Raw genomic sequence first — 15,427 nt, forward strand, 5'->3', positions numbered from 1 at the left:
TAAACTTCATAACAACTCAGTGAGGTGGGTACTATTATTATTCCCATTTTATAGAAGGTAACCTAAGCGCAACACAGAAGACTCTACTGAGTGGTTCAGCTGGGCCTAGGCTAAATGTCAATCTGTCCCCTCAAATTAGGGAAAGTTCAGCCTGCTTGTACCTCTCCCATATAATACTAAAGAGCAGGTTAGTATTGGAGATCTCCTTGCCACCTTTCACCGTCTCATATAATAAGCAATGTGTTGTTTTACAAGTATTTACTTACCTCCATGGTACTTAGGGAATAAAGACTAAGACAAAATGTATGTACTGAGAGAGAATTATAATATAGTAGGAAGATATATAAAAAGTTATTTTATCTTTAGGCAAAATGCATGCATAAGCGTTATAGTAGAAATACTGTGGCTATATATAGAAAGGAACAATAATTATTGAGTGGGGTTCAGTGGGTTTCCACAAGGTGACATTTGAACTGAACTTAAAAGGATAAAGGTGGCTTTTGATGGGTGTAGAAACAGAGCAGATGGGAGGTCATTTGGCTGAGGAAACAGCAAGAAAAAGTATTTAAGATAAATTCTTGGGGAGGATTTTGACTCCTGGTAAGGAGTTTAGCTTTATTTTGTGCAGAGCCATTGACATTTGAAGAAGAGAAATGAAATTTTACACTGTATTTTAGGAAGACTACCTCTGTTGATAGTGGGAAGGATGACAAGATATGACAATTGTAATAGCTCAGGAAGTAGTTAATGAAGGCTTGTATGATAGGAATAGTAAATAGTAAGAGAGGAAGGGTTTATAGAACTAGAATCAACAGAATTCTTTGACTACTTAAATATGAGAAAAAGGGGCAAAAGAGTAGTAGAGTTGGTTTGAAAATTTCTAATGACCGGAAGGAAATATGTAACATTAGCTAATATGAAGATCACAAAAGGAGACAGGTTTAATGTGTGTTGAGAAAGTAAGAGAGCACAGATAATGAGTTCAGCTTTGGACATGAGCCAGACTGAGTTGTCACTAAGATATTCTTATGGAGATTGTCGAGTAGGTGGAAGGAAACGTGTAGCTGTAGCATCAAAGAATGATTAAGTCTGCAAAAATAGATTTGTGAATCATTAGAATGGGGTGCTATTTGAGTTCATGGAAGTTTGCTCATTTATTTGTTTTTATATTTATTCATTCAATAACTATTTGAGTGCCTACTTTATGTCAGATATTGGGCTAGAGACTTGAAGGTAAGGTAGTTCAATAAGAAGGACCTGAATCCTATCTGGGAGTGTTTACTCATGGGCATAAATAGGATTGATTTAAGTAGAAAATGTACTAAGAAAAAAGAGGGCTAAAAATGGAACATTACTGTATACTATATATATTCAATATTCCAGGTATATTGTTATACCAAAATTTCAGCTTCTCCCAGCAGACGAAGAAAGTACACAGGTGGTAAATGTAGCAGAATAGCAAAAGAAAAATACTAGCCTTGCACTTAGTTTTAGCTTTGCTTCTTTCTAGTGTATGACCTCTCTGGACATTAATTTACCCGTCTACAGAATAAAGTAGCTGCCATATATGACCACTGATGTACCTTCCTGTTCTAATACATGGGGAGCATGGTTTGATAGTGTTAATGTAAGCAGTTCTATATTAAATATTATTAAAATAATAGATGAATAAGGTGAATGAAAGGAAGAGAGATAGCCAGTGGTACAAACTGAGAAGTGGACAGCTGGAGGGGCTAGGAGAAGAACCAATAGCAGCAAAGGATGTGGAGGTTTTCAAGGAGGGGTGGAGTATATGATGGATAATGTTAAGTAATGCAGAAAAGCTAGGTAGAATGAAGAGCTAAGACAAAGCTATTGTAGTAGCAAATACGATTTCATTAGCAACTTTTACTAGAGCAATTTCAGTGTTGGGGAGGCAGTACAGATGAGTTAAGTTTTCATATCAAAATTTGTTATGGAACCTATGGAAAATATAGAAGCTCATGTTCCACACGTTTGATTAAGAAGCTCTGAAGTAGAGTTTGGACATCTGGATGTTGCCAAAGCTTCACAGGTGATTTTAATATGCATCTGGGACTGAGAACTACTGGGTTAAGGAGTGAATTATCATGAAATGGAGTTAGCAAGTAGAGTATCCATTTTGAGTACCTTTTGTACTCTTAAACATGGAGAGGCTTCAGAATACTGCTGCAGTATTTTTCATTCCTTGATAACACAGTTCCTTGTGTTCCTTTTTGGAGTGGGGCTTAGAAGTGTAGGAAAAAACAGTTAACAGGTTTCTCTTTACCATGACATTTTAAAGAGCACTGAGACTCATACTGTGAAATATTGTTTGTGTGTATAAATCATCTTTTGTTGAAACTTTCACTGTGTGGACAATACTGTATTGTTTATCTGTCTCAGTTTCCCCTGACACAATCTTCACATAGTAAATGATAAATGATTTTCTGTCAAATGAGTACATAAATATGAAGTAAAATAGGATAATATCTACAAAGTACAGTTCTGAATAAGTCAATCAATTGACATAAGTTTCTCACCTCAGTTTTATCTCTGCTAGTGTATAGGATTAAGAAAATTATATAAATCATATATGACCCTATGTTATGGTTCTTATATTATGAATCCTTTGTCATGGTGCTGTATATAGGCAAAAGCAATTTTATAAATAAATTTTTCAATTCAGTAAATAATACTGCACATATTCACATTTTAAGACCATGTCAAAAGCAAAACTTGTCGTTATTCCTTTTTATAAAAATAGTTAATAATTTCTAACTATGATATTCTGCCTCAATTTAAAAAGCCATTTTGAAAAACTGGACAATTGCAATGCCAGGAAACTGAAAAAAAAAAAAAGATCTTTGTAAGATAGATCCTTTCCAGACCTCAATTATTTTCATAAACACACACACACACACAGATGTACACACACAAATCAAAACATCAACCTTTTTTTTCTTTACATTGAGAAACAGTGCTATAAAGTTATTCCTCCCATTATTTTGGTCTATTGTGTGTTTGTTAAAGATGAAAAATTTTTTACATCAGCTTTGTATTCTCTCTGCCAGTGTCCAGTAAGGACATGGCATAATTTCTTTTCTTTAACTTGAGCTCCTAAAGAGATATGGCATCTACCACTATTACCAGTCTTTGGTACATATTGTTTATACTTCTGAAACTTTCAGGCAAAAATTCACATGTCAGATTCTTTACTATTACAATTTAATTGTGTTCTTTGTAAGGAGATGCTCTGAATATAATGCTTTTTCATTTAAAATAGGGATCTTCCTGTGGAGGAGCAGGCTAAGGAGGAAACCAAGAATAAGGTAGAAAAATCAACTGATCAACTGGTAAGAGACAATGTAGTCAGTTAACTAATGCTGTATGAGAATAGAATGCTAAATCTAATCAATTTAATTATCTGCTAAAAATTTTCCTACCTTAGTGGTCATCACTAAATCTTTCTTTGATAATTGATATTTGTGTCTCAAAGTTATCATTCCAAACACCAATCCTAACTGTAAGTTAAAATTAGTAGATAATTGAATTGACTTGCCCAGAAACATCCCACAATCAACTGTAAGAAATCTCTTATTTGTCTTTTAAAAGCAAAATTCAAACAAAATGAATACTATACACATAGAAATAAAACCTACACAGAGAATTTTATTTAGTAAGACGTTTCATTGAGTAGTTTCTGAAGTTAATTCTTCTCCTGTTTTTATCATCTTTACTGTCAGAACCTCCAGTTCTAAATGAATAACTGAATTATACTCTAATATAAAGCTTTTATTGCCAGTGACAATATACTTTATGGTAGATTAAAAAATACAGAGGGCTTCCCTGGTGGCGCAGTGGTTGGCAGTCCGCCTGCCAATGCAAGGGACACGGGTTTGTGCCCCGGTCCGGGAAGATCCCACATGCCGCGGAGTGGCTGGGCCTGTGAGCCATGGCCGCTGAGCCTGCGCGTCCGGAGCCTGTGTTCCACAACGGGAGAGGCCGCAACAGTGAGAGGCCCGCGTACTGAAAAAAAAAAAAAAAATACAGACACATGTTTGTGAATATCACATGTATTTATGTTTAGTGAAGGATGGATGAGAGGTATTTGTTAGGTTCTTGTTAGTGTAATTTTTACTTTCCACATAGTTTTATGTAATGATTGATGTCCATTTGTTAATAAAGTTTATCCAGTAACTTAGGAGGAGAAAAATATAAACGTAAAATAACCTTAGTATTCACCTGCATGAGGTTATCACTGTAAAAAATTTTGCAGATGAAATACAATATGTTCAATATGTACACTTGGACCAGGGGGATTGGATCCAGAAAAGCCATTTCTAGATACAGATTTCGGAATACAGAGGGAAAGGAGGTGGAAACTTTAACCTGAATTTGGCTTAGATGCTAAATCTATTTTGCAAAAATGGATTGAGCATCAAATATTTTGACAACTAACTTAAAAATTAAAATTGTATTTATAATAAGATTATTTAACAAACATGAAGCTTATAGTAGTTCCTGTTGAAAAAATTTTATTCATGCCATAATCTTACTTGTGTATCAATTTGGTAATTAGTGTTGGATGATTCTGCAATGACTTTTGATTACAGAATTGACCTTTAGTTTGAAATATATGCACTATTGACAATGGTCATTCTTTTTTTTTTTAAACATCTTTATTGGAGTATAATTACTTTACTATGGTGTGTTAGTTTCTGCTTTATAACAAAGTGAATCAGCTATACGTATACATATATCCCCATATCCCCTCCCTCTTGTGTCTCCCTCCCATCTTCCCTATCCCAGCCCTCTAGGTGGTCAGAAAGCACCGAGCTGATCTCCCTGTGCTATGCAACTGCTTCCCACTAGCTATCTGTTTTACATTTGGTAGTGTATATGTGTCCATGTCACTCTCTCACTTTGCCACAGCTTACCCTTCCCCCTCCCGGTGTCCTCAAGTCCATTATCTATGCCTGTATCTTTATACCTGTCCTGCCCCTAGGGCCTTCAGAACCTTTTTTTTTTTTCTTTTAGATTCCATATATATGTGTTAGCATATGGTATTTATTTTTCTCTTTCTGACTTACTTCACTCTGTATGATAGTCTCTAGGTCCATCCACCTCACTACAAATAACTCAGTTTCATTTATTTTTATGGCTGAGTAATATTGCATTGTATATATGTGCCACATCTTCTTTATCCATTCATCTGTTGATGGACACTTAGGTTGTTTCCATGTCCTGGCTATTGTAAATAGAGCTACAATGAACATTTTGGTACATGACTCTTTTTGAATTATGGTTTTCTCAGGGTATATGCCCAGTAGTGGGATTGCTGGGTTGTATGGTAGTTCTATTTTTAGTTTTCTAAGGAAACTCCATACTGTTCTCCATAGTGGCTGTATCAATTTACATTCCCACCAACAGTGTGACAATGGTCATTCTTCATAAAGGATTGTTTGGTTATTTTTTAGAAGCTTTTTTTTTTTTACTTTTTGAAAAATTTAAAACCTACAGAAAAGTTGCAAGACTAGTACATTGAACACTTATATACTCTTTACTGAGATTTAGCAAACTGTTAACATTTCCTACATTTTTGGATGTAAATATAATGAAGTACCATAAAATGTAAGATGTGTTTGTTGGGTGTTGTTGGGAATGAAGGAATCTCAATTTAAGACTCAAAACCAGAAGGGGAGAGGAGGAGGAAGAGGAAGAGTAGTAGTCCTGCTGTGGACCTTATTGGTTCCTAGTTACTTTCCTGGGTAGTTCCAGGTCTGTTAGAAACCAGGAAGTGACAGTTACCACACACCAGTGACTATTTTGCGTTTTCAGTGACTCTACATGGCCTCTGCAGTAATAACCTGTCTGTTCTCATATACAGAGGTCAGTGGCTACATATTCATATTCCCAAAGTTTCAGCAGGGTATAAGGACTGTGGTATCTTGTTAAGGTTTGAAGGAAGGCCATCATCCATCTGTTCCAGGATCGTTACTCATTTCTATTGCCCATTCGTTCCTCACAATTAACGTTAATAGAAAATCCAGCAAGACTTGACTATATAGCTATCAGTTAACCATTAACTACAGCTTTATTAAGTCTGTAGGATCAGTTCCTGAAGTCCCAAGATTATTACTATTTATTCGGCTCTGATTGAATTGAGATTATACGTAGAATCATTATATTATACTAATTTATTTATAATTTAAAGTATTATAACTATTCATTTTCAAATTGCCGTGTTTAGTAGCTGAAGCATTAGTCACATAACGTAAAAAGCACTGTTGGATATAGTTTTCATATTATTTTGTAGAATAATCTATTTAATATTTTAAACTTAGCATTTTTTTATGCCTTAAATGGACCAATTCAGTACATGTTTTGTTCTTCTCAAGGGCAACCATTTTTTAAGGCTTAACTCATATTTAAGCCTAAAATCATTCATGTTTTCCATCCCACCACCATAAAAAAAAGACATAATTATTCCCATCTTAGAATCTATGCTTTGTTTATAACTTTTAAATTCATTTATGATGGCCTTCCTTAGATTAAAGCTTCTTGAGTTTTAGTCCTAAACTTTCAGCTATGTTGTAAGTTCCTTGAGAGCAGAGAGAATGTCTTATTCTTATTGTAGTCTGTCAGAGTGATCTACATATAGCATGTAAAGGAACTTTAAAAAAAATACTTTAGCTGGTTTTAATATTAGAGTAAATTAGAACATGTATAATTGTGTAAATTTTTAATAATGTCTTCTAGGACAAACAGGAAAAGAACATACCTACTGATCTTGTCCCTGTTAACCTGTTATTAGAAGTGAAGAAGTTATTGAGTGCAATTAATACTCTACCAAAAGGTGTGGTTCCTCACATCAAGAAGTTCTTACAAGAAGATTTTTCCTTCCAAACTATGCAGGTAAGATCATACTTTGATATTTGGGGCAGAAGTGTAGGTCTGTGTATATGATACACTGTGTTCCTTTACTCTCACACTACTGCTATATTCACAGCACTTCTGACACTAGATGTGTGGGTTTAGTCCCACAACAGTGAATTCTCCAACGTTACCTGGGTGTCCTACAAATCAATTCAATTCTGACACTGTCTACCTGGAGTTAGCATCTGATTCCACAAGTTAAGGGCCCATTCCAAGACTGCTCCCACTTCGGATGCCAATCACCAGTCCTAGGTTGCCCCAGTACTTCTGACTGACTGGCTATACATTGGGGTTCCCATGACCCCTCATGAGTGCAGTAATGTGCCAGAACAGCTCATGGAACTCAGGGAAACACGTTGACCCGTTTATTACATGATAAATGATATGATTGATAAAGGGTACAGCTGAACAATCACAGGAAGATATACATAGGGCAAGGGAATGTCTCAAGTGCAGGAGCTTCTCTTCTTTTGGAGTTGCGGTACACCACTCTCCTGGCATGTGCATGTGCAAACTGGAAGTTTTCCAAAGCCCATACTTTTAGAATCTTTATGGAGATTTCATCATGTAGGCATGATTAATTATTAATTCAGTTTCCAGCCTCTCTTCCCTCTTTAGGGTATGGTGCTGAAATTTCCAAGCTTCTAATCATGGCTTGGTCTTTCTGGTGACCAAGCCTCCATCCAGAAGCCCACTGAGAGTCACCTCATTAGAACAAAAGACTCTCCTATCATCCAGGAAATTCCAAGGGTTTTAGGAGCTCTGTGTCTGGAACCAGAGTCAAAGACCAAATATTGGCAGGAACTGGGGACAGATCAATGTATGTATTTCTTATTATATATGTATTCCCTATTATTTTACAATGACTCTTTTCTTTTCTTTTCTTTCCTTTTCTTTCTTTCATTCTTTCTTTCTCTCTTTCTTTCTTTTTTCCCTCCCTCCCTCCCTTCCTTCCTTCCTTACTTTTCCTTCCTTCCTTCCTTCCGTCCTTTCTTCCTTTTTTCCTTTCTTTCCTTTCTTTCTTTACCATAACAGTGCCACTAAGGTCTTGACATCTCCATCTTATATCTTGTGAAGGGCTTTGGTTTCAGCTTTGACTCTAGACTTTTATTAATTAAATAAAGCTGATGCTAGCCTTTCAAGGATAATGATAAGAATGTGGGTTAGTAGCTTATAAGCTGTTGACTATAAGGTCTAGTGTTTATTCTAATTCTAATAACTCACAACATGCCACTCTGGGAGAGGAAACTGCTTTCAGTTTTCCTAATTTGTAAAGTACTGACAGATTTTTCAAAAATGTAAAATATAAAGAAAAATAATAAGACCTGGATTTTTAAATGAGATAAATATTTTAGAGAATATATTGTCAATTTGCATCTTAGAAATAGTCTTTCTAGATAATAAGTTGTGAAACTTTCAACACAAGATGGGTATCAGTTTGTAAATTAATGGAATTTCCCAAAGATAAAGAAAATGATCTTCTCTTCTTTGTGACAATTAATTGGGGGGCCGAGACAGACACCATAGGTGTCCTGAAAAGGCCACATTTACCTTTTCTGTGAAAGAATATATCATTAATTATTTCCATGAAACAAATTAATACTATTATGATTAAAAATTTAGACAACTCTAAAAATATCCAAAGACTTTATATACAGCTATAATCTTAAGTGAGGTAATTTACCACAAGTATGAATTCTGGTTTGAAATTGATGGAATAATGCCACTATTTCCCTCTTATCTTTTGGAAATCACCCAGAAACCACAATAGGAAATAGAAATCAGTAGCCTTTATATATATAAACAATACCAGTTAGAAGGTAAAAATGAAAGAAAAATATTTTTAATAGTAACAGAAAAGATAAAATACCCAGGAAAACACTTAAGAAATATACAAGATATAAACTAGTGTTTCTCACAGTTTTTCCTAAGCCACTTATGTGAGCCTATCTGACCCCCATACTAGTCCTAAAGAATCAAAATCTCTGGGGAGAGGTCTGGGAATCTGCATTTTAGCAGGTACCCCCACACACTGATTTTTTTACACTAAGTTTAGAAATCAATACTTTATATTAAAACAATAAATAAAAATTTCTAAAACTCTATTAAAGGTAAGATACGAAGACCTGAATGGGAAGCAATACATGTAGGAAGACACAATGTGATAGAGAAGTCAATTTTCCTGAAATTAAAATTTACAAATATCATATAATTCCAATAAAAATAACAAAAGGGTTTTTTTTGTTGTTTTTGTTTTTGTTTTTGTTACTAAAAGCTAGTTCTAAAGGTAAATTAAGGGAACAACAGCCAGGAAAATTACGAAAGAGAAGTGTGGGAGAGAAGGGCTGGGAATTTGCCCACTTTGGTATTAAAACTTACTATGGGGACTTCCCTGGTGGAGCAGTGGTTAAGAATTCACCTGCCAATGCAGGGGACACGGGTTTGAGCCCTGGTTCTGGAAGATCCCACATGCCACGGAGCAACTAAGCCCGTGCGCCACAACTACTGAGCCTGTGCTCTAGAGCCCATGAGCCATGACTACTGAGCCCGTTTGCTGCAACTACTGAAGCGTGCATGCCTAGAGCCCATGCTCCTCAACACGAGAAGCCACCGCAATGAGAAGCCCATGAAGTGCAACAAAGAGTAGCCCCCGCTCACCACAACTAGAGAAAGCCCATGTGCAGCAAGGAAGACCCAATGCAGCCCAAAATAAATAAATTAAATAAATAAATTGAAAAAAAACTTACTGTGAAGCTCTAATAATTAAAAGATTGTGTTACTTGCTCTTGACTCTACAGACAAGTGTAGAAAATACAAGAGAAATTCCAGTAGTAGACCCAAATACATTCAGAAATGTTATGTGTAATAACAAAAGTTGGTAATACTAAAGGGGAAGTGGACCAATCAGCAATCCCAGTGGAAGATTTTTTTTTTTTTTTTTTTTTTTGCGGTACCCGGGCCTCTCACCGTTGTGGCCTCTCCCATTGCAGAGCACAGGCTCCTGAAGCGCAGGCTCAGTGGCCATGGCTCACGGGCCTAGCCGCTCTGCGGCATGTGGGATCTTCCCGGACCGGGGCACAAACCCGTGTGCCCTGCATCAGCAGGCGGACTCTCAACCACTGTGCCACCAGGGAAGCCCCCCAGTGGAAGATTTTAACATAGCTTTCTTAATAAGTAATAGAACATGAACACAAAATTAGTAAGGCTGTAGCAAACTTGATGTAATTGACTTATATATGTGTAACAGTGACAAAATGTATATTCTTTTAAATTTTTATTTATTTATTTATTTTGGCTGAGTTGGGTCTTCATTTCTATGCGTGGGCTTTCTCTAGTTGCGGTGAGCGGGGGCCACTCTTCATCGCAGTGCACGGGCCTGTCACTGTCGCGGCCTCTCTTGTTGTGGAGCACAAGCTCCAGATGCGCAGGCTCAGTAGTTGTGGCTCACGGGCCTAGTTGCTCCGTGGCATGTGGGATCTTCCCAGACCAGGGCTCGAACCTGTGTCCCCTCCATTGGCAGGCAGATTCTCAACCACTGCGCCACCAGGGAAGCCCTATATTCTTTTTAAATGCATATAACATTTACAAAAATTGACCGTATACTAAGCAAATCTCATCAAATTTCAAAACATCAGAACATGCAGAGCATGTTCTCAAACAACTGTACAATTAATTTAGAAATTAGTTACAGATAGATAAACTAGAAAACCATTGTTCCTAAGTTAATATATATACGTCTAATCTAGTTAAACCAGCGATCAAAGAAGAAAGCACACTGGACATTAGATAAATTTTGGAACTGAATGAAAAACATATATCAGAATTTGTGTTATTAGATAAAAGCTGTGCTGCAAGGATTATTTATAGCTTGAAATGTATATAGTAGAAAAAGAAGCAAGGTTGAATATCAGTCATCTAAACATAAAATTCAAGAGGCTAGGGAAAGAACAGCAAATTAAAAACAGAGTCAAAAAAGAATAAAGATAGCTAAAACTAATGAAATAGAATAAAACAAACTAGAAAAGGTCAGTTAAACCAAAACTAGATTTTTTGAAAAGACCAAGAAAATTGATAAATGCCTGGTAAGAATGTTCAAAAAAAAAGAAGGCAAAAAGAACCAAAATCATGAATGAATGTAAAAACATCAGTACAAATTCCATAGTTATCTATTTTGTCTGAAGGGGATTAAGAGGTGCAAACCTACAGCTATAAGATAAATAAGTCAAGCGGATATAATATATACCTAGGGAACATAGTCAGTAATACTATAAAAAGTTCATATAATGATGGATGTTAACTGGTCTTATTGCAGTGATCATTTCATGATGATGTCATAAGAAAAATGTCAAATCACTATGTTGTACACCTTGAAATATAATATGTTAATTATAACTCAATAAAATTATTTTAAAATTCCATAGTCATCTAAAGGATAATACAGAATTCTGCTACTTGCAGTGGCTGCCTGGGTTGGTTTAGAGCAACCTTCTTTTGAGAAGAACTAGGAAAACAGGGCAGAATCTTTTGCTTATTTGTGCTTTTCTTGCAGATCACTTAATTCAACTAGGGACTGAGATGACTCCAAGCTTTACTTCTGTTCTGTGAAGAAGAGTCTATTTGTGGTTTACCCTTTGTTGCAGATACTGTCAGTGCCCTGCCCATACCCCTTGACCCCTTGAACTCTATCATTTCAGTATACTCTGGACAGTTTCCAGTTTTCAGTATCTACATCTCTATGCTTCAGGCCTTTCTTTCTTTCTTTTTTTTTTTTTTTTTTTTCTGGAACTGCAGAAGGCTGTAATTCTCATGGCAGTTTAGAGATCCCAAGGAATTAATACTCCCCCCTTACCTCAGAAAGCACTCAGTCAATAAACCTTGGGAGTTATTATATAAATATCCCAGTTCTCTCTCCCCTTAAGTTGGATAATACTGAGGCTTGAATTTTTCTGTTGTTTTAACCCTAGTCATCCACTGTGCGTAACTAGCTTAATAACACACCTTTTAGTTTAAAGCCTGCTTTCTCTTCCCTGATACCCTTCTCCACTCCACTACCATTGTTCTTTGCACCTCTCAAATAAACTACTTGCATTCAAATCCTTGTGTTAGGGTCTGCTTCCAACTGGAACCAAAACAGACACTTTGACTCTAAGGGTAAATTTCTTTAGGGTTCCAACCAAAAGAATAAGGTGTTTACCAGGGCCCCTCTTCCTTGATAGGTCATACACTCCAATTTTCCCTCTAGCTCTGCAGCTTTGTGGAAAGCTCTGTCTAGCATTTCAGCCTCTCAGCCATAACTGAATACAGCAATTGCCTTAAGGAGATAAGTGGCTCCAAAAGTCAGTCTGCTATCTCTGGGCCTTCCTCCTCTATTGCATGTTGGCCCCAGAGATTTTCAGTGCCTTGGTAGCTTTCCAAACAAAAAAACGTGTTTTTTTAATATTTTATCCAGCTTTTTTAGTTCTCGTTGAGAATATTGCTCTGAAACTACCTAAACTATTTGGCAAAGTTAACTACCTAAACTGTTTGGCAAACACTTCAGTGTTATATTTTATATACCTATCCAAATTCAAGAGATATTGTTGAGTATATGGTTGGATACATGAGTGGAATTCAGGTGATAGTTCTGAGCTCGAAATATAAATTTGGAAAACTGTCAGTGTGCAGACGCTATTTAAAAAGATGACAGTGGATTACTTTAGGGAATGTGTGTTGATAGAGAAGAGGTTCATTAAATAGAGTGTTATGGAGACTGAAGTAAAATATCTAGTTAGGCTAGGAGAAAAACAGGGAAGTATTGTATACTGGAAACCAAGTTAAGAAAGTGTAGATTAAATTTCCCACATAGATAATACATCATTAAACAACTAACGTAATTTAAGCCAAGCATTTGTGGGTACAAGGCATTGGGGAATGGACACAAAGATAAGACATAGTTAATTCCTTTCATTTCATCTATGTAAATAAACTATGGTACATAATAAATCATATATTAGCTTGGTTCCAATTAGATGACAGCATAAGATGGTTTGCCTTGGTGTTGATATTTTTAAAGCCAGCATTCCTATTTACCAGAGATTCAGGGCTGGAATGAAGATTTTTAGCCATGTTAGAGAATAGAAGCTATGAGAATGAAGTGGGATTATGACTTTCCTCTGAAGTAGGAGTGGACACTGCCAACCCTTCAGCAGGCATAGGAATGCTTTTTAGTATCTTGAGGAAGTAGTTACAAAGATGATTTGTCGAACTACTTAAAAACAAACAAATATGAGAACAATTTTATCTAGGTCATGTGGATTTTTTTAAAAAATCATCTTTATTCTCCAAATTTTCTACAATGAGCATGTGTTATTTGTATAATAAAAATAAATGTTGATATTTGCTCTAACTTAAGGAAATTTTCAACCAAATTATTTTCCACAGAGAGAAGTTGCAGCCAACAGCCAAAATGGGGAGGAAATTGTTCCTGCTTTGACTTTACGTTTCTTAATAACACAACTGGAAGCAGCACTTAGGAACATTCAAGCTACTAATTATACTGTAAGTGTTTTCTTTTTGCATGTTTGAAATAATGGACTTGGACAACATTTTTTCAATGAGAGAGCAGTCAGTGTATGCTTATTTTAAGGTGTAGGCCAATTTGTATTTTCCTCATTTACCTCTAGAGAAAGGTATACATAGATTGATTTCTTTCACATGTCTTGTACTTTCTCATGACTGCTTCTCTTTAATGAGCCGATTCTAGTTTCCTTTCCTACCATAACATTGTTCATCTTAAATAGAGAAACTTGAACTAGTAAAAATGGGCTTTCCCAATTAGAAATGGAGAGTCATGAACTTTAAAAACTACTCCTTCCTTTCCTCCTAATTGATAATCAGCTCCTCTTTTTACTGATATTTCTGTTTTTTTAATTGAAGTATAGTTGATTTATAATTTTGTGTTAATTTCTGCTGTACAGCAAAGTGATTCAGTTATACATATATATACGTTCTTTTTTATATTCTTTTCCATTACGGTTTATCTCAGGATATTGAATATGGTTCTTTGTGCTATACAGTAGGACCTTGTTTATCCATTCTATATGTAATTCTACTGATATTTCTGTATTTGTAAAAATTGGAACTTCTGTCATCTATTATTGAGTAATCATGTGAGATAAAATTGACAAGACATACTTATATGTTCAAGGTCAAATGATACTTCAGAAATAGAGAAAAATCTGAGGAAAAGTAAACATTGCATCAAAAATAAGAACCAATAGTAAGGACATAAAAGGAAAAATCAGTCCTTTGAATAATCTGGATCAGTAAAATAAGCTAAGTTTTGCACACATGTAGAAGATGGATTAGAGTTGTCTTCAAGAATGGATTACCCTGGCATCAAACAAAGTAGCCTAAGACACCACATCCCATATTATAATAGTATACAAAGAGATGGAAAAATCATCCTTTTTTAGGATTCTCAGGACAGGTTCTAAGAGGTATATGTACCACCCTAAAGGAATTCTAGATGGAGTTAAAAGAGGGAACAAAGAAAAGTAGTTTGCATCAACATGTAATCCTAAGAACTTCTGGGATGCTGCAGACCTGCTATTTCTCCCAGTCACCAGGTTGCTAAGCAGTGAAATAAATCACTATAAACTCAGCATTAACAGATGCTGATTGCTTAGCTTTCTCTACTTAGGCATTACTTCAAAGATGAGTCTTACACTAAGAATGGAAAAGTTTCCTCTGTTGTTGGCACTTGTGAGCAGAATCAGAATTGTCACAATCAGAGCAGCCTACTGCTATATCCAAATGTCTCTCTCTGTTCCTCAAGGCCACCGAGGAGAGGCGAGGCAACCTTTTAGGAAGTGGCAGTAGGGTGGGGGTGGGGGACAGCTGCCAGTAACATCTCTATCCATTTAGTTCCAGTACCTGGGATACTCTCTGTTAATTGGGGGAAGGTAGGAAGGAAAGGGCAGGGCCTTTAGGTTAGAAATGTACCATTTGCGTCTTTAAATTCTTTACATTCTACATCTAATGATAGCATTACCACAATTCTGCATCTTATCTTGTTCTCAAATGCTCTTTTTGTGAATTATATGAGACAAGGACTTCCTTGTAGTTTAAATGAAGCTAGTTTTTTAGAAGTTACAAAATAATAGTTCACACCTATTAGTGTTTGCTATAAAGCAGACACTGTTCTAAGCACTTTGTAAGGATTAGCTTATTTAGTCTTCACAAGCAACCCATCTCATTATTCCCATTTTACAGATTAGAAACTAGGGCACGGAGGTTAACTAACTTGCTTAATTCATCTAGTAGTAAGTAGTGGAGTCAAGATACAAACCCATGTAGTGTTGGCTTCAGAGCCTCTGCAGAGATAGGGAGTTTAAGATGGAAACCAATTAGATGTTACAGGGGAGTTTGTTTATAAACTCACTTGGCCCATTGATAACAAACATACATGTGTATTTCCACTGAAATTAGTTTGAAGCTAAACTCCTAACCC

The 15,427-nt window shown here is 35.9% G+C and overlaps 1 protein-coding gene across 6 annotated transcripts in view; it reads left to right on the forward strand.

Annotated features, from left to right (window-relative positions):
- Positions 1–15,427, forward strand: part of DZIP3 (DAZ interacting zinc finger protein 3) — a 121,663-nt gene that overhangs the window by 13,523 nt on the left and 92,713 nt on the right. For all 6 annotated transcript variants that reach the window (XR_009532570.1, XR_009532568.1, XR_009532569.1 and 3 more), the window contains exons 3-5: positions 3,284–3,353; positions 6,760–6,915; positions 13,357–13,473. Coding sequence is in view for 3 of the 6 variants with exons in the window: in XM_060098763.1 (XP_059954746.1) it covers positions 3,284–3,353; positions 6,760–6,915; positions 13,357–13,473 (343 nt within the window). In the remaining 3 variants the exon portion in view is untranslated. The remainder of the gene's footprint in view (positions 1–3,283; positions 3,354–6,759; positions 6,916–13,356; positions 13,474–15,427) is intronic.

Source organism: Mesoplodon densirostris, chromosome 5 (genome assembly GCF_025265405.1).
Source record: "Mesoplodon densirostris isolate mMesDen1 chromosome 5, mMesDen1 primary haplotype, whole genome shotgun sequence".
NCBI classification, from domain to species: Eukaryota; Metazoa; Chordata; class Mammalia; order Artiodactyla; family Ziphiidae; genus Mesoplodon; species Mesoplodon densirostris.